Source organism: Heliangelus exortis, chromosome 7 (assembly GCF_036169615.1).
Source record: "Heliangelus exortis chromosome 7, bHelExo1.hap1, whole genome shotgun sequence".
In the NCBI taxonomy this organism is placed as follows: Eukaryota; Metazoa; Chordata; class Aves; order Apodiformes; family Trochilidae; genus Heliangelus; species Heliangelus exortis.
The window spans coordinates 15784533-15806665 of record NC_092428.1 but is presented as its reverse complement, the minus strand read 5'-3'; the positions used below and the strand labels follow the sequence as shown (position 1 = coordinate 15806665).

At 39.9% G+C, this 22133-nt stretch overlaps 1 protein-coding gene across 4 annotated transcripts; it reads left to right on the top strand.

The window, feature by feature from the left end:
- The first annotated feature begins 46 nt into the window (after positions 1-46).
- SUPV3L1 (Suv3 like RNA helicase) lies at positions 47-17031 on the top strand. Of its 4 annotated transcripts, none has more exons than XM_071749029.1 (15): positions 47-375; positions 4996-5073; positions 5394-5501; positions 6745-6859; positions 7399-7567; positions 8920-9031; positions 9313-9390; positions 10502-10593; positions 11148-11328; positions 11701-11794; positions 12479-12698; positions 13073-13153; positions 14211-14387; positions 15682-15830; positions 16220-17031. In XM_071749029.1, the coding sequence occupies exons 1-15, from the start codon at positions 108-110 to the stop codon at positions 16713-16715; spliced, it is 2418 nt and encodes an 805-aa protein (XP_071605130.1). In that variant the 5' UTR covers positions 47-107; the 3' UTR covers positions 16716-17031. The 4 variants fall into 4 exon arrangements, with proteins under 4 accessions (XP_071605130.1, XP_071605131.1, XP_071605132.1 ...); XM_071749030.1 differs by having other exon boundaries at positions 97-375; positions 5394-5452; XM_071749031.1 differs by lacking the exons at positions 47-375; positions 7399-7567 and having other exon boundaries at positions 4995-5073; positions 5394-5452.
- The last annotated feature ends 5102 nt before the right edge of the window (positions 17032-22133 follow it).

Sequence of the window (22133 nt, the reverse complement as noted above, 5' to 3'; positions counted from 1 at the left end):
GTGAGCCGCCCCCGGGATGAAGGCGGCACCGCGCATGCGCAGCGATGGGGCCGTCGCCGCGCGATGACGCGCGACCCCCGCGCGGCCGCCGCTGCCCTTCGCTGCCGATGAGGCGGTGCGCGTGGCCGCTGCTGCGGCTCCCGGCGCGCGCCGGGCTCGCTCTCCGTCACGGCGGGGCCGCTGCTCCCCCCCGGCTGCGCCCCGCAGCCCTCGCCGCCTCCTCATCCTCCTTCTTCTCCTCTTCCTCGGTCGGCGGCGACGGCAGCAGCCCACGCGCCCCCGATACCTCTCTCTTCGTGCCCGTGCCGCTGAAACCCGTCGGCGACGCGGCGGAGGAAGATGTGGGCGCCGAACTCACGCAGCCCCTGGACAAGGGTGAGTGCGGGCGGCCCCTGAGGCGGCGGCGGCCCCTTGGCCCCTGGGCGGCGGGAAGGGGCGGTGTGGGCCTCACCCGGCCTCTTCCCTGCGGCGTGCCGCCCCTCTGACCCCGGCTGAGGGCTGGGTCCCCGGGAGCCTTGAGGGGAATGGGCGGGCGTCCTCTGGCCTCACCCTCAGGGCCCAGCGCTCCGGCTGGGCCCTTCCCTGGGGTTCTGCCTCTGCAGAACAGGGACAGCGGCCCGCCTGACCCCTGTTTCTTCTCCTCCCGCCAAAGGTGAAAGTGGGATAAGAGATCTCAGCTGGGGTAACACGACCGATACTGACGTTTTTTCCAAGGCTTGTATTAGGTTTGCCCTCGGTGGAGGAAGAGTCCCTAGGCCTGGTTCCTCCACTCCCTATCGGGAGTACTTCAGTGCAGTCAGGATAAAGGTGCTTGGTGTGGGGGCAGATTATACAGCAAAACTGAAATCTTGTGGCACTGGAACTAACACGTTCTGAAATTGTAACCATATCTGAACTCAGAAGTTGTCATTTTATCAAGTTCAAGTAGTGCTGTTGTAGTCAGAAGAGCAGCAGAACGTGTACAGGTCAAACTGAGGCAAAACATTCACTATTTCTAATTATGGGCCATCAGTGCTAGAAACAAGTGTAATGTATAATACTGTTTATATGTTCTTGGTTTTGTATATCTTAAAGTATGAGCAAGTAAATGTAAGTAGTTTTCTGTGTATCAGCTGGGGAAGCTGTACCAAGAGCTGTCTGCTTCAGTGCTTACTGTTACGAGCTGCTGACTACATCAAAAGTGGAGCAGGAGTTTGAACTTCAGTCTTGAAGTAAAATAGCATCTTTCTCAGCTGGTTTATGTGTCCTTTTTACATACATGCTAGTTTATATATCCTGTTATTTTAATGACACATTTTATATTTAAGTGGAAACAGACAAAATTTTGTTGTTTACATTGAGATGCTTTACACTTGTGTTCCTTGGTGTCTTTGCATGTAATTATATGTCAAGAAACTGATGAATTGTAACTACTTTTTCAGTCTTTCACTTTCTTTAATCATAAACTGTACATACTGTTAATTCTTCATCTGTATTCAGTCTTCTGCTGAGAAAAGGTCTTCCTAGTTGTGCCAACACAGTAAAGACTCAATAAATAAAAGAAAGTTTTGCTCCTTTCCATGTTTGGTGATCCGAAAGCACTGAAGGTGTAAATGGGCACTTTTTTCCTTCATATGTTGTCTTAATTAAGTGTTCTGATGGCATATTATTTGTATTACCTCCAGGTATACAGAACATGGGGAAAATGATTTTTATCTGTTCAGACCACTTGGGAAGAGAATACCTAGCAAGGAGGGAAATCCTGAGCAGCTGTAATGCAAAGCATCTGTGTTGTTTTCAGATTTGTCTTTGAGTGTCAGCTTAAATTACACATTGCTCGTCATCTCATTTATTAGATAAGCAGTTACAATGAAGTTCTTCAAAACTGCGGTTAAAATGCTTTGGAAAAAAAGCTACAGATTCTGTTTGGTCTTTGCTAAATTGTTGAGAGAGAACAGATTAGCCTGCTTAAAGTAGTAATTTTCACCTGTGGCAATGTCATTATTTTAGCCAAAGTTCTTTCAGGCTTGCAGGGAGTATCAGTCTTTTGTTTCTTTTAAATTAGTAACATTTCTAATATATTTGTGTGAGGGTGATGCCCTTGATATGACAAGCTCAAATGCACAGTGTTGTAGGTGAAAATAGAATGTGAAACTACTGCATCATGGAGTGATTTCAGATCTGTGTAGATGTTTGCTGACCCCCTTGTATGATTGCCTCATCAAACAAGCTGATTGTTAAGTGACAAAGTAACTCATGAGCACATTATAGTGAAATATCGAGGGAGCAGTTACATTAAAAAAAAAAAAAAAAAAAAAAAAAGAAAAAAAAAAAAAGGAAAAGAAACCATATTACTAAAATTAGATAGGAGGGAGAAGGGGACATGAGGTCTGCTCATGCATGTAGTCTCAAAAGAAAGGGCCAAAAAGAGCAATGAGAGAAGATGATGTAAAGGTGAGTGATCTGCTGTACAGAAGTTGAAACATGGGTACTTGGCTTCATGGCTTTAATACTGAGCCAGAATGCTGCTAAGTCAGTGAACAGCACAAACCAGGTTTGGTTTGAATGTGAGCTTCCTGGTATAGAGATGATCCACTAACAATTTTAAATAAATGTAAACAGAAATTTGCAGTATGAAATATCAGTACTTTGTGTAGTGACATGAGGCAACCAGGTGCCAATAATTGCCAGGTAGTGGGCTTGACCTCGTGTGAAGCCCACCTGTGCCTGATTAGGGCAGGCCCCTACTGCGCATGAGCAGGATTAGGGGGCCAATAAAAGGCTCCTCATGCGCAGTAGGGGCCTGCCCTAATTAGGCACAGGTGGGCTTCACACGAGGTCAAGCCCACTACCTGGCAATTATTGGCACCTGGTTACCTCATGTCACTACAACTTTGTGCCCTGTGGCTTCTTACAATCCCTGATATGGTTGATGATTCAGAGCCCTAATGCTCAGTTGTCACATTGCATGTCAGTTCTCTGGCTTCTGTAGTCGGGGGCTGTGTGTACTGGTGAGAAACACAAAGTGGGAGAGACTAAGGCATTGTCAGCAATTCATGTGTTGGAGCAGGAGGTGCAGGAACAGGTGGATTGTTAGACACGCAGGGTCACTTGGACTGCACAACAGAAGTCTAGTAGTTCTGGAGGAGCAAATAGGCTAATAGGGCTGAAACATCTAAATTAACCTGGTATGTTGGAGGCTAACTGCATAATTTCTCAAATGCAGAGATAGTCTGTCGTTTTACACAGAACCTTAAAAAAAAGCTGCTAAGAAATCAAAGTAATAGAGGAGTAAGGGAGAAAATACTGTTTTGAAATGAGGTGAGGAAACAGTAAAGGAAAATCTTAAAACAGGAGTAAATGGTAAACAAAGGTAATGGTAGTGGCAGGAAATAGATCTCCTGAGCATGTACCCTGATAGCTGTCTGTTGCTTTAGAAATAGTGGGGCATGCAGCTGGATTAAGCTAGTGTGGGTATGTCTAGTTAGGCTGCCCTGCCAGCTTTGTTTTGGTACACGTTAAGACGGAGTATCTGTGCTTAGGAAGGATCATGACCTTGGATGCTAAGGGCTTCCATGGTCCCAATGTCATGTTGCCTTGGATAGTAACAAGTATTTTGGCATTGACCTTTTCCTCTTGTAGTAAGGCCAGTAGGTTGTGAATTTATATACAAGGCTGATGATGTTGTTAACTGTTGTAACTTCTCTACTGAAGTTCTGAAGAGAATTTAGCTTTCTGCTTTTTTTTACGTGGCGTTTTCCAGTCTGTCTTTGAGTCCTTAAACATTTTCTGATGACAGTACAGATGCCTGTGTAGTAAATGTAAGTTTGCTGACAGTCTGCCTTAGTTACCTTTGTGAGCATTTCTGGATGAGTTAATCCATTACTGGAACCATATGCTGCGTACAGGATACAGACACTACTGTTTTTCTTATGGCTTTGATTGCACTGAACTGTGCCGTGTTCTTGTCACGTGATGATTTTCCTTATGCAAAGTGGGTTATCTCTGTTCTAGGGTATTGGTTTTTTAGAAGGAGAGGCAAGGTTGACCTAATGGTCCAGCTTTCTGTGTTGTGGCAGAGTTCATTGTAGAGAGTAGAGCTTGGCAGTGTTGTGTTCAAGTGACTTGTGCTGGCAGACCAGTGCTGTGCTGCATTATGTATCAGTCTTAGCATTTTATAATACCGGGTTTGTAGGCTTGAATTTTGGGAATAAGTTTATTTCTAAGTGTTCCTGATATTTGCTAGGTTGGTGTGAATTTCTGATCTCTTGTATGTAGGTAGGGGACACAATTTTGCCATAGTGTTTTAACTAACATTTAGTGAAGTAAATTTGGAGTATACATTAGTAAATACAGTTTTGTTGCAACTCTGTCCTTGCCTTTCAGGAGAGGGGAAGCATTCATTAATAACTTTATAATAATAGATTTTATAAAACAAAATTGAGTAGTTTTTGTTATATATGAAGAAATATTACATTTCTTCTGTCTTCCTTTATTTAGCATGGGAAGTGGGAAGAACACTGCATCTGGTTACAGTGGTCTTCCTAAATAGCAGGTCATGAAAGCATTGTGGAGGGAAGAAAGTCTCTCAGGATGTTTGTTAAGGCTGTCACCACGTAGTTGAGGCAGATGTACTTTTCATGTAAAAAAATGGTGCTTCCTAATGGTTTCTGATAAAAAGCAAACAAAAGCCACCCCAAAACCTTATTTCCATGAAGTTGGCTGTAGGTTCCCACCTTTATGCTTTCCTATCAAGTACCAGGGAGTGTGTCTCTCGTATACTGACCTCATCTTCATAGCATTTCTTACTCTGTTACAGTTGAAGACTGTCCTTAATAAGGCTCAGTCATTCATTGTGTTTAATTTAGAGAGAAATCATTTGAATTTGTTCAGCATGGCAAAGATTCTGTCTTTCTAGAGTAAGGAAACTATGAGCCATAATCTTTGGGGCAGGAGAATGTGATTTAATTCTGAGCAAACTAAAAAAAAAAATAAAATGTTACTCTCTTTCCACAGGTGAAGTTCTAAAAAACTTAAATAAGTTCTACAAAAGAAAAGAAATTCAGAGACTAGGAGCAGAAAATGGATTAGATGGTAAGAAAATGTTCTAAGATTTTTTTGATTTTGAATTTTTCATGGGAAATCTGTTTTTATTCAGATGTGGTATTAGATTGATCTGATCTTTTATGGGTCTCACAACACTGCTGGTTTAGGTTGTCTCTGTCACCTGGTTCAAATAACTTTCATATGTACCTGTAATATCTCAAGTGCAGGTGTAGGTTTTAATGTTCTTAGTGTTCTGTTGGGTAAGGGCCTCAGTGTTCTGTTGGGTATTGACAAATATGGTTTTGTCATCACAGTTGCATTCACTTTGTGCCTTTTTTTTTTTTTTTTTTTTTTTTTTTTTTTTGCAGCTCGCCTGTTTCATCAAGCATTTATAAGCTTTAGGAAGTATATCATGGAATCCAGTTCTGTGAGTGCTGATTTGCATATTATTCTCAATGATATATGCTGTGATGCAGGCAAGTATCTGGGTGCTTGTAAAATGAAATGCATTTTTTCTTATTTTTGCTGTCAGTGCTTACCTACATACCTGTGGACCCTCCTGCTATGCTATAAAATAAGTTAAAAATCACTGCTTCCCCATCAGAAACATTTTTACCCATCTTGGAGTGTTCTATTCTTAAGCTTTCTTAAATGGAAACAAAAGAGGTAGAGGTCTTTGCAAGAAGCAGCCTGTTGTTTTATCACATCTGTTCATTGCCAAAATGGAAACAGGGCTGTTCAGTTTGTTCCTCTCAAAACTCGGTAGTCACTAGAGGGCACTTCAAGAGCTTTCTCCTGGCCAGGTGGCTTCAAGTACTTTAATACAGCTCTCTTGGTGGCTCTGTTTGGCATAGTTGTGTGGTTTTAAAGATGGTAATTTAAAGGTTGCAGTGGCCATTAGTTTTGTCTTCAATGTAAATGGGTAGACTTCAAATTTTTATTTTTACCATCTTAGGAAAATGAAAATGTCTTTTTTTATTAATTGTGCATAAAATTTTCCACATTTTTTCAGTTCCACTCCTTATTTACTTACAGTGGCACTGTTTATGCATGCCTTAAGCTTCATATACATAAGAGTGTGAAGGGTGGTTAATTGTGTCAGTTTTGAAGTGGTTTAGTTGTTTTGCTTGGTTGTTTAATTTTTTTACAATAAGTTCAGTTCATTAATTCTTAATTTAAAAACAAAACCAAAAACCAACAAGCAAACAAAAAGCCCACAAAAAGCCGCAAAAGAAAACAAAACACCACGATTTTTTTGTGTGTTTGATAATAACATTTTTTTCAGATCCAGGCTGGTTTTTTTTAGATTTTGTGGGAGCTGGATAATTGGAGTGTGACTTGAAATGAGACATTTAAGGCCTCATGTCTGCTTTGCAACATTCAGAAGGGTGAATTTGGGTGTCTCTTTTTAAGTTTTTTTTTCTACTTTTATTTTCAAGTCATTAAAACTTAGGGATTGGAGACTCAAAAGTTTGAACCAGAACCCCAAGTTGTAGTAGCTTAGGGAGTCTGCAAACTGTTCTGTTTTTCTCTGTTTACTCATAAAAGCATTTTAGAAGCTTTTATTTTACTTTATTCTAAGACAGCACACAAATTTTGGAAGAAAAGGGTAAAAAAACTTTATGTGAGTCTCCAATCCTTATAAAGGTACATTAGAAGTTTATTATGAAGAAACACACCTCCAGGCATGCAGACTTCTTCAAAGGGTTTGCCTTCTAGGTCACGTGGATGATCTCTTCCCATTTTTCCTGAGGCACGCAAAGCAGATCTTTCCGATGCTGGACTGTATGGATGATCTGCGCAAGATCAGTGATTTAAGATTGCCCCCCAACTGGTCAGTGTGTTTAAGTGGTTGCAATGCTTTCTTTTAATGTCATAGAATTTCATACTCTGTGGACTTTGGTGTATATTTGCACTATATTTTCAGTTCAATTTCTTTGTTTTCGCAAGAGTTTGGGTCAGGATCTCTTACCTTCGTTACAAGATATGTTGCAATCAGTTAAAAGGGGAATAAAATTATATCAGTTGCTGTGTTGGTAATGCCTTTCCAGAAAACTGTCTGCTGGCTGTATCTGTTTGGCATGTTCATCATGCCAGAATATTAAAATGTTAATATATCCAAGGAGAGTGACCACAGTAAAGATAATTATTTTGAACATCCTTGGTGTCTGGAAGCACTGCATGATTTAGAAGGTGATTTTATAAGTCATAATAACCTCTTTACACTGTCTCTATTTAAGAACTTGATCTTTCTGCCTTCAGCACACACGAAAAAGTATTTTAAAAAGTCAGTAATTAGCTAACTTGCAATTTCCCCTGAATCAGTATCCAGAACATCAGATAACATTCAGCCAATCTGTTTGTATGTTTTAGGTATCCAGATGCCAGGGCTATTCAGAGAAAGATAATATTCCATGCTGGTCCTACAAACAGTGGAAAAACTTACCATGCTATCCAGAGATTTTTGTCAGCGAAATCTGGAATATACTGTGGCCCACTAAAACTTCTGGCTCATGAGATCTTCCAAAAGAGTAATGATGCTGTCAGTATGTTGTATTACTTATCTACCTCCTTAGTACTGGGACAGGCTTGTGAATGCATGTTTGTAAAGTTCCTGTGAATACCAGTTGTGCATTTATACTCCAGGCATACAGAATGGAGCATCATTTCCCCTAAGCATATACTGTGTGATCATGCCTGTAAGCTGCCTCCTTCATTCTGTAACTTGTCCCTCCCTAGGCTAAGCCAGGTTCTACTATTTGCTTTTTTAGAGTGGAAATTTCTTTTGCCTGTGACTTGAATTTTGGCTTTTATGCAAGAAATTACCTTTGCTTAACTCCTCCCAACCTCCTGCTTCAATTTTAACTGTATTTCACTCAACCATTTAATAAAAAGTTCTGCAGCTTCAGAAGTGTTGGGTTGAAGAGCAGTGCCTGTAGCAGGTCCCTAGAGGCAGATTCTATCAGTCATTTTTTTTATTCCTTCCGGCATCCTTTTGAAGGCTCCTCAGTAGTGTGTTCCCAGTTGCACAGAACTACACCAGTTCTGAAGCACTGCAATAATATATCACATATTAATGCAGCACAGTGTGAATTACCAAATGATCGTGATTTCTCTTTTTTTGCTAAGTCTGATTTAGAATTTGTAATTCCTGTTATTATTTCATCAAAGTAAGCCATGAGAAAGATTGGCTTGTCCTAGGAGGTACTGATAACATATACTGAGCAGTCTGTGTGTATACCATGTAGTGACATTGCCTGCTAGTAAAGTTACTGCACTTCTTTCCCTTGTGTTTGGTGTGTGTGAGAACTTTACAGTTGGCAGCTAATGGGTCGTACATAACTCTTGAGGCTCAAGCAGGGTTCCCATGTGGCTCTGCAAGTGGCTGTGGACATGGGAGGGGGAGTGTAGAACTGACAGTGGGTGGTGCTCCCTGCTGTCTCTCACAACTATTCCTCAGAACTCTTGCTGTGTAAGCATAAGACAGCAGGTGAGACACCCAGCAGGGCAGTCACCAAATTCACTGGAGGAGGGAGGTGCCTGCATGGGTCCTACACTCCTGGGCCTTGCTTTGTGAGCTGCTTGTACTGCAGCTCTTCTGACAGTTCTTCTGTCAGAAGATGTGATACATCTGAAATAACTCGGAGGAACATATAATCTCCTGCAGGATTAGAGGCTGGCATCTAATTACAGGTACTACTTCATTATACTCTTCAGCCTGATAGGACTGAAATACAGGGTACAAGTCTCAAAAGGCTGAGTAGTCATTTTCTGGATAGCTTTCATTACCCTGTCTTAGAAAGTACTTGAAGGAGCTAATTTTTTCTTCCCCCTTTGGAAAGGATATTCTGTTGTAGTCAAGAAATTTAACATGGGTTTTCTTAATTCCTTTAGAATGTGCCATGTGACTTGGTGACAGGAGAAGAGCGTGTGTATGCCAATGAAGATGCCAGACAGGCTCCTCATATTGCTTGTACCATTGAAATGTGCAGCACTAATACTCCTTGTATGTATACATTACTGTTTCAGTCGTATCTGTGATATCTTTATGTGTATCATTGCTTGGACTCTGAAGTAGCTGAGCTATTCCTTTTAATTTGAGCAGTTTCTGAACTATGTCACAGCAGTTAATAAAACCTGGATCATTTCAGAACAGCTTTTTGTTGATAGAGGATTTATTTTCATTTGAGCAATGTTTTTTAGAAAGTCTGTGACTTCCTTTCTGTGTTTTACTGCTATCCCAGATTTTCTTCCTTGGTGCATCAGAATTTTCTTTTTTGTCTTAAGATGAAGTTGCTGTGATTGATGAAATCCAGATGATCAGAGATCCTGCCAGAGGGTGGGCTTGGACAAGAGCCCTTCTAGGTAAGCTTTTTAGTGCTGGTAATTGACTGGTTTAATATGACTGGAAATGGCACATTAAAATCAAGCTTAGTAGTCAGTATGTGCATAAATGGTTTCAATATGTGATGTAAAATAGATGTATTGTTCACATGTTGTCTCACAGCAAGTTAGATACTCTGCCTCAAATAATTTGTATGGCAGGGTTACCTGTCACATTTTACTTAATGAGTATTTTTATAACTTTATTCTCAATGTTATACAGATACCTCTTTTAGTTTTGTTTCCTTGGATATTGTAGTCTTTGTGCTGCTACACCGTGCTTTCCTTTTTTTTACATTGATTATTTTCTAAGGAGATTTTTTTCATTCAGTTAAAACAACACAATTTTTTAGAGTTTTTGTTGTGAAAAGCTTCTGTTAAATGTCTGGCAACATGGTGAACATTACATATTTTGTAGTGTTGATTTGAATTGCTCATTAATAGAGCTGCACTGCTTTGTTAAATCCTTCCAAGAATTATATTTTGATAATTTCAGGATTTTTTTTTGAGGAGTTCTTGAAACTAGTTTTTCCTCAGATTTTGAACAGAAGTTTGGAATCTGATTTCCCCCCCTGCCCTTTCCTTCTCTGCTTTGGATGCTGTTTATCAGGATGATTTGTCACACTTGCCCTACTTTTTTTTCTCTTTTTCTCTTCTGACTGCATTAGAGACCTATTCACAACATTAGAAGGTCATGCAGAAAACAAAGCCCTTCCTTTCTACTATGGTTTTGGTCTTAGTAAAGCATTAATAGTAACAAACAAACAAACAAACAAACTCCAAGCTTCTTGGTTGGTTGAGAGTGAACAAAACCTCTTGTTTTGGCTAAGAGGGTGAAACAATGTATTAGCTGCTCTGTTTACCCTGCTGATGGATTTCCAAGCATCATTTGCTGATAGGAGATCAGAAGAAGCCCTAAGGAAGCAGTGTATTGTGGGAGAGTCTCTAGGCTGATGTCACATGTTGAAGGAGGTGAAATGCAGTTCTCACTGATAGCAAGCAAAATGTAATTTCTGGGTAACTTAATAACTAAGACTACTGTTGTCTATAAATATGTAATGCTTTGCATTTTATTTCCATTGGATCTGTTCAGGACTTTGTGCAGAAGAAATCCACGTTTGTGGAGAACCTGCTGCTATTGACTTGGTGACAGAGCTTATGTACACTACAGGGGAGGAAGTTGAAGTAAGTTTTTTAATTCCATAAAACTGTGGACAAAACATTTAATTCTTCTTGCTAGAAAACAGACAAAAATTCAGATTATTTTGGGGATATCACTGACCAAAGTTATTCTTGCCGTTCTTGGTAAAATTATTCTCAGTTGCTGTAAACCAAAGGAGATGCTTTCAAGTTGTTATGTTTGGGTTTTTTTTTTAATCGTGGTATAGTTTTGCTTAAAGAAGAGAAGTGCTTTGCTGTCTTCCTCTCAGGGAATGATGCAGCTCTTTAGGGACTTTGTTTAGAGTTCTTTTCTTCCTGGAGGGCACAGTGCCCTAAAGTTTGCTCAGGTTACTGTATCTGTTGATAGCTACTCCCTGTATGATGAGGAAAGGAGATAAAAGAGCTAATGCCTGCAGAAGAAAGTGATTAACTGATCTCTGAAACCTGTTTTTTACTGTGCTAATTTTTTTTTTTTTATCTTGGGAAGATTCCTTTGTGAACAGTATTTAAAAACATGTAAAAAATGTATAGTTCTTTTGTTTCTTGAAAAGACTATCTGACTACTCCTTTAATTCTAGGTCCGAAACTACAAGAGACTCACTCCTCTGACTGTGCTGGATTATGCCTTAGAATCTTTAGATAATCTCCAGCCTGGGGACTGCATTGTCTGTTTCAGTAAGAATGACATTTACTCTGTCAGTCGACAGATTGAAGCCAGAGGATTAGAATGTGCTGTCATATATGGCAGCCTGCCACCAGGTAAAGAACTCTTCCTTTTAAGAGAACATTTCTGCTTTCTTAGAAAAACTTTTACAGTTAAGCAGTACAGGTTTTCCTAGTTTTGCATCTCTATACAGACAGAGAAAGTAATTGACTTGTGTTGACCGGTGTTCTAATCTTGGGGATTTGGCCTTTATTATGTATTTAATATTGATCTTCAGATAGATGTAATTAAATGAGGTCTATCCACAGCTCTGGGAATTATTTAAATCCCTCCTGCACTCTTACCCAACCTATCAAATAACTTTTTTCCCATCACACTGTTGTAAAGGCATCAGGCTTAGTTTTTGTTACTGTATTTGTTTTGTAAGAAGCGTTTGTTATGTGAAACGATTTGTCATTCTGTTTTAGGAACAAAACTTGAACAGGCGAAGAAATTCAATGATCCTGATGATCCATGCAAAATTTTAGTTGCTACTGATGCAATTGGAATGGGACTCAATTTGTAAGTACTTGGAGCAGGTTATTTTATGATTTATTTGTGTGTATGTGATACCTGCATTCCTCATTTGTTTCTCCTCAATTTTACTGATTTGGATAGATATCTCCTATGTATAGATAATGCAGTGCATACATTCTAGTTCTGAAGTAGTGATCCATTTGACTGGGTAGAAGTAAGCTTTAATTTTAAAATTGATTCTGAGAATACAGTAGCTCACTTGGCCTAGTTCTTTGTGATAGTAGGCACTGTTAAGAGCCTTTCAGTTCACTGGAGTTGGTGTGCTAGGTTGTCAGAGTACCAGTGTCTTGCATTTCTGAAATGTAGAGCAAGTCCCTTTCAGTTTCAGATGTATTTTGTTGCTGAAGGGGATGCAGTCACATTGCTATGAACTGCTGAGGCAGATTGAGACAGATAGATTGGGACCCTACTAGAAGATGATTGTATGTGCAGGTGATGATTCTCTTGCAGGTGATGATTCTCTTGCAGCTGACCATTAGACTCATGAGGCCCTTTTGAATATGCTGTGTCTGTAGGTAGTACCTGATTTCCCTTAATTTTGAGAGGGGAAAAAAAAACCTCAAAAGCCAAAACAAACCAACTTAAATTCTTCTTCAGTAGGTTATATATTGGAAATAATTTGCAAAAATTATTTCTCTTTCTTTTTTTTTTTTTTTCCAAATATTTCAGGTGTATAAAAAGAATAATTTTTAACTCTATAGTAAAGCCAACTGTCAATGAGAAGGGGGAAAAGGAAATTGACTCCATCACAACCTCTCAGGCTCTACAAATCGCAGGCAGAGCTGGGCGTTATGGTTCATCTTTCAAACAAGGAGAAGTCACTACAATGCATCGTGATGACCTTGTGCAGCTGAAGGAAATTTTGAATGATTCTGTGCCACCTGTGAAGGTGAGAGGCTCAGTGCCCGGTTTGTACAGATGTGTTCTGGAGCTGTTTTACTATGTTCTGATCCTAAATTATTTTGACCTGTGTCTGGTTAGAAGTTAGTAATAAAAAATGGGTTGTGTCATACCAGAGTGACTTTGGGTATATATACAATTTGTAGGCTTGCAATATTTAATTTAAAGCTGCTATTTTTAAGAATTAAAAGAATTAAAAAGGCAAACACAAAAGTGCTTAAGAGATGAATGTCCTAATAAACTGGACTCTGTATGGTGGTTTGATTTCTTGCATTTTGTTTTTCTAGATTTTGTTTCTGATGCACTAACTTAAAAACAACATTGAGAATTAATTTTGATTTTTTTTCTTTATTTCCCCTTTAGGCAGCTGGCCTACATCCTACTCCTGAGCAGATAGAAATGTTTGCTTACCATCTCCCTGATGCCACTCTATCCAATCTAATTGTAAGAACATCAGCTTCTGCTTGAAAAATTCAGCATTGCTCATAGTCACTGCTTTTTGTATGAACATGCACTTTGAGAATCTAGCAGACAGCTTTGTGTGTAGCTTTTAGTTGGATTCTTCTCTCTACAACAGCAGTGACTACAAATATGTTTAGAATGATAACTTCTGTCTCATGTAATAAATTTGAAAGGTGCTGAAGTTTCTAGATATGCTGATACGTGTTGAAGAACACCTGTAGAACAACCTGTATATTAAGTGCAGACTTTTTGATCTAAGGTTGAAAATATTAGAGATAAAAATTTTGAAGTATTAAAATAAAAATTTTTATTATTATTCATATCCTAAGTATTCACATATTTAATCAAGAAGCTCAGTGTTTCTTTAAAGATCTTTTAAAAATATTTCAAAGATTTACAGTAGAGAAATAATTTTGAGGGCTCATAGAAATTGCCCCTGTAACATGCAGTGGCATCTCCTGTTTCTCCAAACCTTGGATATGTTTCAGGTGTTCTTTGAACTCTTCTATTGCAATGCTGTATTTATCTTGTAATTTCTTTCTTCCTAAAATAGATCTGTTCCTGACATTGGGCAAAAAATACCTCAATTATTGAATTTTATGCTGCAAAGTTAGCTTTTTGGATTATACTTAGTGACAAACCTGGAACAAGGTCTAAGCATAGTAGTAACTGGTTCCTGTGGTGGTGTTTGTTGTAACTAAAGTTTACACTTCCAGGCTACTTTATTTGTTACTTAGGGCACTACTTGAAAATGTTGAAATAAAGCACAGTGTGTTATGTCATCGTCTCTGATCCTGTGATCCTGTGTTAGAGTATTCAGTGCAAATCCTGCTAAAAGAGTAGAGTGAACTCGTGAACTCTGCTGCTCCCTTTTTTATTTCTATGCTCAAGTTTGGTATTTTTAGCTGTTCTTTCAGTATAATTAGCCTTCGAAACGCTAAATTTTTTTTTGTTTGTTTTTTGGGGGGGGAAGGGTAATACAAAGTTTAACAACCCTCTCCTGTAATAACATCCTCTTAATTTCATTATATTTTCACAGGATATTTTTGTGAGTCTCTCACAAGTCGATGGGCTTTATTTTGTCTGCAACATTGATGACTTTAAGTTTCTAGCAGATATGATTCAGCACATTCCACTAAATCTGCGGTCACGATATGTCTTCTGCACTGCACCCTTGAACAGAAAAGAGCCTTTTGTGTGTACCACACTGTTGAAGGTCAGTTATTTTTTCCCCCAAAAACCCATGGTAATATTGGAGGATCAAGACTGTATTTAGCTTCACTATTTCTTGTGGGTTTTGTCATGATATCATTTGACAGCATTATTAAAGTGCTCACAGATGGCATTGTAAAATAGCTGGAGACACATATTTTCTTAATTTTTTAAATTGCATCCTTCAGTATTTTATTAGCCAAAGCTTTTAAATCTGAGAACAGATTATAATTTTGTGATGTCAATTAAAATTTAGATAGCTTTTCTGCTGTTTGCCTGAGACAATCCTACTGCTTGCCTTGCAGGTGGTCTTTGAACTGGAGAGTTCACAATTGTCTTACGTGTTAATTGTTCTCAATTAAACCTGACACTACAGTGTGTCTAAAAACAGTGCTTAAAAACCAACATATTGCTGCTTCAAGGTGTTAGCTGCTCATCAGAAGAAAAGAATGTGGGATTAAATGTTATTGCTGATGTTGTAATCCAATACATAGAATTAAACCCCCAGAAAAATATAGTTCTGTAAATTGCTCTCAGAAGTACATCATTTCACTTTGCAGGCCAGGAAGAACTTTTTTTTTACTGTGCCCCCCAGAGTGATTATTTTGAGGAATTTGTGGTCATGTTATTATAGTTTTTCAGGATTAATAGTTTTATTTGGAACTGTTACTTTGTTAGATGGTATTACCTTTGTCCCCTTCTAGAAACTACATTAAACATTTTAAATAAAATAGTGTAAAAATGAAAGCAATATGGTGACCTCATGTCATGAGTATTAAGCCTAGGCTTTTAAAAAATGGCTAATATTGTTATTTAAAAATTAAGTAATTGATTTAAATAGTTGAAAAAAACATGTTACATTTCAATATTAATCTGTTTGGGTTGTGAATAGTGTGTTTCTTAATTCAGGGAACACATTTAACATTTTTTTCAACTCTGGGGATTCTCAAATAAGATAATGAACAGGTTAGGAGCAGGAGAAGGAAAAAAACCCAAAGTTTCAACTGCTTTCTTAGACAAAATCAAACCCTGCCAGTGCTTTTCTGGATATGTCTCTACTTTTGTTGCTTAACTCTGTGCATGGTCCATGGACAAATTGTGTTAATGAGGTTCTGGAAAGTAGAGGTGATTCCTGGGTTGAGTAATTACATAAAAGAATGTGTGGCATTTGGGTTGTGTAAAACAAAGCAGGTGTTTTCTGGAGTATCTGTGTAGACAGACACAAGGGAATTTAACTAATTTGGGATTTCTTCTTTCCTGACTAACTGAGGACTTCACTGAATCTGCTTGTTTTTCAGTTTGCAAGACAGTTCAGTAGAAATGAGCCTCTGACCTTTGACTGGCTCTGCCGGCACACCAAGTGGCCCTTAGCTCCTCCAAAGAACATCAAAGAACTCGTGCACCTTGAAGCTGTTCACGACGTTTTTGACCTGTATCTGTGGTTAAGGTATTTTTTTTGTGCTTGAAAACTGTTTTTATTTTTTCCTAACATTTATGATTTGCTGTCCTAGACAAGCAATATCTTCAAGGCCGTGTGTATGTGATGCAGTATGGGCTCCTTTGGCCCTTTGGAGGATCTTGACAAGTGAGATGTAGCTAAGATGTGGGAGCAAGTCATGGGTTCTGCAGAGAACAGCAGTTTGTGAATGACAGAGAGAAAGTTAGAAACAAGGTGATCCTGAACTGGAGCAGGCATAATACCACGTAAAATACAGTGGCCTTCCCATGACACATGTAATGATTTTAATTTTTTTACTTTACATACTATGTATCCCATTTTTGTTCTAGTTGGCTGTCCTGTAGTGAAAAGGTTTGTGTGTTGTTTTGCCTCTGCAGCTACCGCTTCATGGATATGTTTCCTGATGCTGTCCTTGTAAGGGATATTCAGAAAAAACTCGATGACATTATACAGATTGGTGTCTGCAACATCACAAGGCTGATCCGAGCTTCACAATCTGCAGCTGCTCCTGGCACAGCAGAAGTTGTGTCAGAAGACTTTCCTCTTTCAAGGACTAAGAGGGATGCCAGGGTGGTTTCGGACCGTCATGGTGCAAGATCCACAGAGGCACTCTCAATTGCAGTGGGGGTTCCAGGAGAAAGAAGAGTGAAGAACTTGAAAGCCTATCGGTCTGCTGCGAGGCAGGAGGATCTGAAAAGCCATGGACGGGGATCTCTTGCCAACAGATTGCTGCGTGAAGGACTTCTGACACAAGAAATGCTGAGACAGCTGGAGAGTGAGTGGCAGAATCAGCACAGGAATGGTAGATATGGCCTTGGTTCAAAAAGAGATGATCAGAATAGTTCAACGGAAACGGGGAAAAAGAAAAAATAGAGCCATGTCCTAATTCTGTTTTAGTTTTTATTCATAAAATAAAATAATATTTTAATAACTTCTTTGGCATTTCATGTTTACATTGCTGCAGCTCCTTGATGTTTTTCCTTTTCCCGTGACCAGTTCTGTGAAGCACTAAGAGAAATGGACTTTTCAAAGCTCATAGGCATAAATTTGCTTTTACCAGTCAGCTGTACACTTTTTCAGTCAACGGTGTTCAGCATAAATGTATGATCTACTGCTATGTGAAAATTTGAACTTGATGTCTTCTTGCAAGATATCTTCACGTCATTAATAAACATCAGATATATCACTAGCAATGAATTAGCTACTCATTCCATCCCTTCCCAAAGTGCAGAGTCTAACAGATAATGAGCAAGTAATGAACAGCCTGTCAGGAAATGAGGTTAGAATGGTGATTGGAGTCACCCACCTCTAACCTTTGTGTCTGGTGAAAATGTGAAAGGAGGTGAACAGCATCTGTGTTAATGAACTGGGGAATGTTGAAATTCTGGCCACAGGAATTTTTGAGTAAATTCCAGTTCTGTCACATGAGGGGTAGTTACTGAGACAAAACAAAATCTGTCCTTGCTCTTTAGATTGATTTTTTTCTCCTAGAAAAAGCTCATCACACTGTTTCAGGCAAAGTTTAGGGGGAGAGGGAATTAAAAAAGTTGGATTATCATAGAATATCAGATTGGAAGGGACTTCAAGGATCATATATTATGTCCCAGCACCCCTTATCTGAGACATAAAGCTTTCCGAAGTGGGGGAATCCACCACTTCCCCTGGGAGATCATTCCTATGTCTGACTGTCCTCATAGTGAAAAATTTTCCTTTTATATTCAAATGGAATCTCTCCAGGAGCAACTTGTGCCATTGCCCTTTGTCTTTTACATGACTCCTTGTAAATATGGAGTCTCCATCTTCTTTGTAGCTCCCTTTAAAGTACTGGAACATTGTAATAATGTCTCCCCTAAGCCTTCTCATCTCAAGGCTGAACAAACTCAGTTATGATTTTTGGGGGGAAGGCTTACAAAAGATGGGTTGAATTTTACTGTATCAAAACTCCAACTTTCTAAGATGATCAGCTACATTTCTGCAGGTTGGAAGTTTGCTCTGAATCCCTTCTGTTTTCTCCTAGTATCCATCCTTTAAACTGCTGTTCAAAAACAAGTCTGCAGCAGCTTGGGATGGTGTTTTTAACAGCTGTTTTGAAACATGTACTCTTACCCATTATTTACTGAAAATTTACTGAATGTGTAAATGTTTTCAGTCCACATGATCTCCTGCTGGTTTCTGTGCTGCGCTGGCACAGAGGAGAAGTTTTAGGTTCTTTCTCTGTAAAACCATGTCTTTTTTTCCTCCAAGAAAAAACAAGCAGCTACACTCATGTGGCCACAGCTATGTGAATGTCATGGATTTGGTGCTTTGTAGATGAGTAATTCTGCTTTGTATTCCCAGAGTCCTTGGCAGCCTCTGTTTAAGGGTGACAGGACTTGTGTAGAATGCAAGCTTTCAATTAACCCTTAGAATTATAGTCCATTTCATACTATTCAGATATCTTACATGATGGGGTTTATGTGACTGAGTGGTTTAAATTGCACTTGACAGGCTTGAAGGGAAGTTGTAGCTGCTTGAGCCTGCAGACAGGTTTTAAAAGCACCCATTTGCCCACTTACCTCTTGGACTGCAAACTCCTCCCTGCATCTGCAGACCACTGTGTAAAACCACACTTGTGCAAGCACAACTCCTGTTTTCTCTCCCCCAGGCCATGTGGGGTTGGGTTGAAGGAGACTTATATTGTTACTGCACTTTGCTTGTACTCTGCTTTGATAAATTTGTCCTTTAATTGTATTCTAAGCTGCATATTCATGTATATTTTTGAGCAAGGAAAGAGTGGCTGGGACTCTGGAGTATAAGCCAGCCTTGTGTTTGAGCAGCAAGCCTTGCAATAAGGAAGCTAAATGACTATAAGCATTCTTTTTTGTATTTTGCTGAGATTAGCACTTGGCTTAACTCATTGCTTATTTCCATAGTAACTCCATAGTAACTGTTTTAAGAGCTCTGAAGTTTATTCAGGCGTTTCCAGGCTGACTTTTTATGGAAGTTTTCTTCTGAGCTAATGGTGTGGCTGTCATTGACTACTATTAGAATGGCTGCCAAATTGGTCCCATGTGGTATAATCTAGGCTGGTGCAGTGCAAAGCTATGCTGGCTGCACATTTTTAATGTTCTGTGGGCAAGCAAGCCACTGGGGGGGATTGAGTGGCCACTTACTCTTCTTCATGGGGCTGTGCTTAAACTTTTTCTTTCTAAACAACATCAACAACATTGTTCACTTGATTTGGGAATCACATTTGCAAAACTATTTGTTTCAGGTGTTCAGATTTCTGGATTAATTTCAGGCATTCAAGTTAACAGATGTTTGGAAGTTCATTGAATTTGCAATTTAATTTTTTTGTGTTAATTTGTTGTGCTTCAAGTGTAAAATGCTGTTTGTAACAGCCCTACTTTGTAAAAAGCCTTCTTTCTCTTAAGCTAATGTGCTCTTTTCTGTCTCTGCTGTCTCCATCTCTTCTAAATAGCATCTGTCCTTGCACAATGAATGAGGGGACAGCGTTCTGTTCTGAGTTTTGTTGAACTCCTAGAAATGGGGAACAAAGCTGCTGTTGCTGGGAGGGGAAACAAGTTCTAAGAGTTGGTCTTGGAAGCATAAGCTGTAATGAAGAAGGATTTTTCCTGGTGACATACCTGTAGCCTTGTCCACTGTCTACTTGTTACCCTGGGTGCCAAACTCAGCACCAGTGTTGCCACTGCCTCTGCCAGCTCACTAATGATAGATGCATTTCTCTGGCAATAAAATGCTTGTTAATATGCTTCTCTTTATAGAGGCAACTGGTCCAAGTTTAGCTGTTGTACTTAGACATCTATTTACCTGAATTTCCCCATTGTAGCTATGAGCTCCTTTTCTCTGCAGGCCTGTGACTGCAGGGCTGTGGAAAGCAGATGGTTTGGCTGTTGAGAAACCACCTCTTCAGTGTTCTCTGTTGTGTCTCCAGACAGGTTTTGGAGGAAGAACCACAGCAGAAGAAAGCAGGGAGAGGGCTATTATAACTGTGAAGTCTTGCTGGCGCTGCCAAAGGGGGAAAGGAGGGTTTGTGGCTCACTTTTATTGGGTGCAGCTCTAACAGGCAAAAACCAACATTGCCTCAAGCCTCTAAGTGGCATGCAGTTGGTGCTGATCTGTTCACTTGGTCTTGGATTTTTCCCCTGGTACTGGCGAGAATGTGTACAAAATGGCTGGTTGGATATTGGGCTCTTAGTGGACTGAATGCTGTCTGTGTGGAAATGAGATAATGTCTTCTCTTTTCTTCCACAACAGCCTGCCTGAAGCTAGGATGCACCAGGGATGAGCGAACAAGTTTTGCAGTGATTCTGACATGTCAGGTATTTAAAAGTGGTTGCTGCCAGTTTAGTAACAGTTAGATCTTTGAGACCCTTTTCCAGTGGCATCCGTTAGAGAAAGAAAAAAAAGAGAGAATGAAAAATAAATCTGCTGTATTACAGACACAATGAGCTCTGGATCAAAGTGGGATGGAGCTTGAAAGGTGATGTTTTCAATTTTGCTGGCCAGAGGGGTTGTGACTCGGATGGCGTGGGTAAACAATGAGGAAAGAGACAGGCCCTCTGGGAGTCAGTGCCTGACTTAACAAGCCAGAAGTTATTAAAAGATGAATGCAGGAGAAGTGAACCATGCTTTTTGGCTGGTAGTGTGGCTTTTTCTTCTCTCTTTTCTCCCTTTCTCTTGAAGATCAAAGGCCTAATTTTAGAACAAACTCTATTTATGGACTGTTCAGCCACTCTGTCTGCTTTACTCTTGTTCTAGAATTGTGGAAAATAAATAGAGCTGGCAGGATCTCTCAGTGTCTAGAGCTCACCTATAATGCAAGGCAGGAGGAAAAAAGACAACCTTTCATAGCAGAGATTCTGTATAATTTGTCTCTGCTGAGGGAGTTCCCTTCCTCTCGGCTGTTTCAGTCTTTCCCTGTGATCAGAGGCTGAAAAAATACAACCTGAGACTGCTCCTGGTGTTCAGCAGAGCTATCTCCTGATCTGTGTCTCCGTGACGTGCTGTCGCTGTCAGGACTGTGCATCATCCTCTTCCTGAGACTGGTGCTTAGTGTAGAGCTGACTGGGGTGTGTCTCTGGATTATACTCTTGTTCATTGTTCAATCATACTTTTTTATCAACAACATGAGATTGTTGGGTCCACTTTACACTAGGAATTGCTGTAGCCTGAGATCCTTTTCTGATGTCTGCTTCTGCCCCACTCTGGGTTTCTGTAGGCAATTTCCTATTTCTGCTCAGCAGTTTTTTGTTTCCTCCTGTTTCTTGGCACCCTTTCCCCCTCTCCTCCCCCCCCTTTTCTCTCCCTGCTACAAGGCTGTTTTTCTAACATAAAAAATAATTTTTAACTGAGATCTTTTTCTGCAAAGTATTTGGGTGGCAATTGTCTGCCAGTGCAGTTAAGTGAGCTCTGTTCCACCTGAATAGCAACTGGGGGAAACACATGAAGTGTAGGTGTAGTTTGAGAGAGAGCCTCTGATTACTCTGTTAGAATGCTTTTTTTTCCCTTCTGTTTTTTGTTTTTGTTTTGTTTTGTTTTTGTTTTTGTTTTTTTTTACTTTTCTTCTTTGTTTCTCCTGTCAACATTTTGCCTGATTTCCTTTGGATGATGTTTCTCCATAGTCCATATCACTTGGTAGAGTGACAAAATCCTGGAAACACTTGGGTGTTCAGAATGGACTTCCAGAAGCTGTGTGAAATTCAGCTGTGATGGTACAAGGAAGCTGCTCTTGCTGTAGGCACTCTGTGCTGTGCCAGTTAAAGGCATTTGTCAAGTGAAGCAGTCTGCTATCAACATTGTTGGCTGCCAGGTAAATCTGTCCCCTCCCCAGGTTTTCCAGTGCCAAGGATCTTCGTTGGTCTGAAACTTTGTCTTCAGGAGGGGCAAAGGGAGAGTAATCTGTGCAAAACCTCTGTTCTGGAAATTGCTTAAGAGGTATTTCAGCTGGGGGGTCTGTGTGTCTCTGCTCCTTTACATGGCTGAAGCTTAATTGGAAAGAAACTGCAGATAAGGGTGCAGTGTGTGGAACTAGAACAGAGTTAATTCATGCAGAAGAGCTTGTCTCGCAAGTAGGAGTGCTAAGCAGAGGGAAGAAACCTGCCGAAAACCTTCCTAACTTTACAGAGTCTCTGCAGCACTTGGTTGCTCTCTGTGCTGGTGGGATCTTGTTGGTCCCCCAGGAATGAAGGAGTCGAAGCAGGGCAGGCTGTATAGCAATTACATCGGGAAGTGGTAACAGTTCCCAAGTTGGGCAGTAACAAAATCGATTTTTCTCCTCTCCAGCTTGGC

Coding starts and splice junctions, on each gene's coding strand:
- SUPV3L1 (XM_071749029.1), top strand. CDS start 108: ATGAGGCGGTGCGCGTGGCCGCTGCTGCGGCTCCCGGCGCGCGCCGGG. Junction 6,860..7,398: donor TTAAGATTGCCCCCCAACTG/GTCAGTGTGTTT, acceptor TGTATGTTTTAG/GTATCCAGATGCCAGGGCTA. Junction 7,568..8,919: donor TCCAAAAGAGTAATGATGCT/GTCAGTATGTTG, acceptor TAATTCCTTTAG/AATGTGCCATGTGACTTGGT.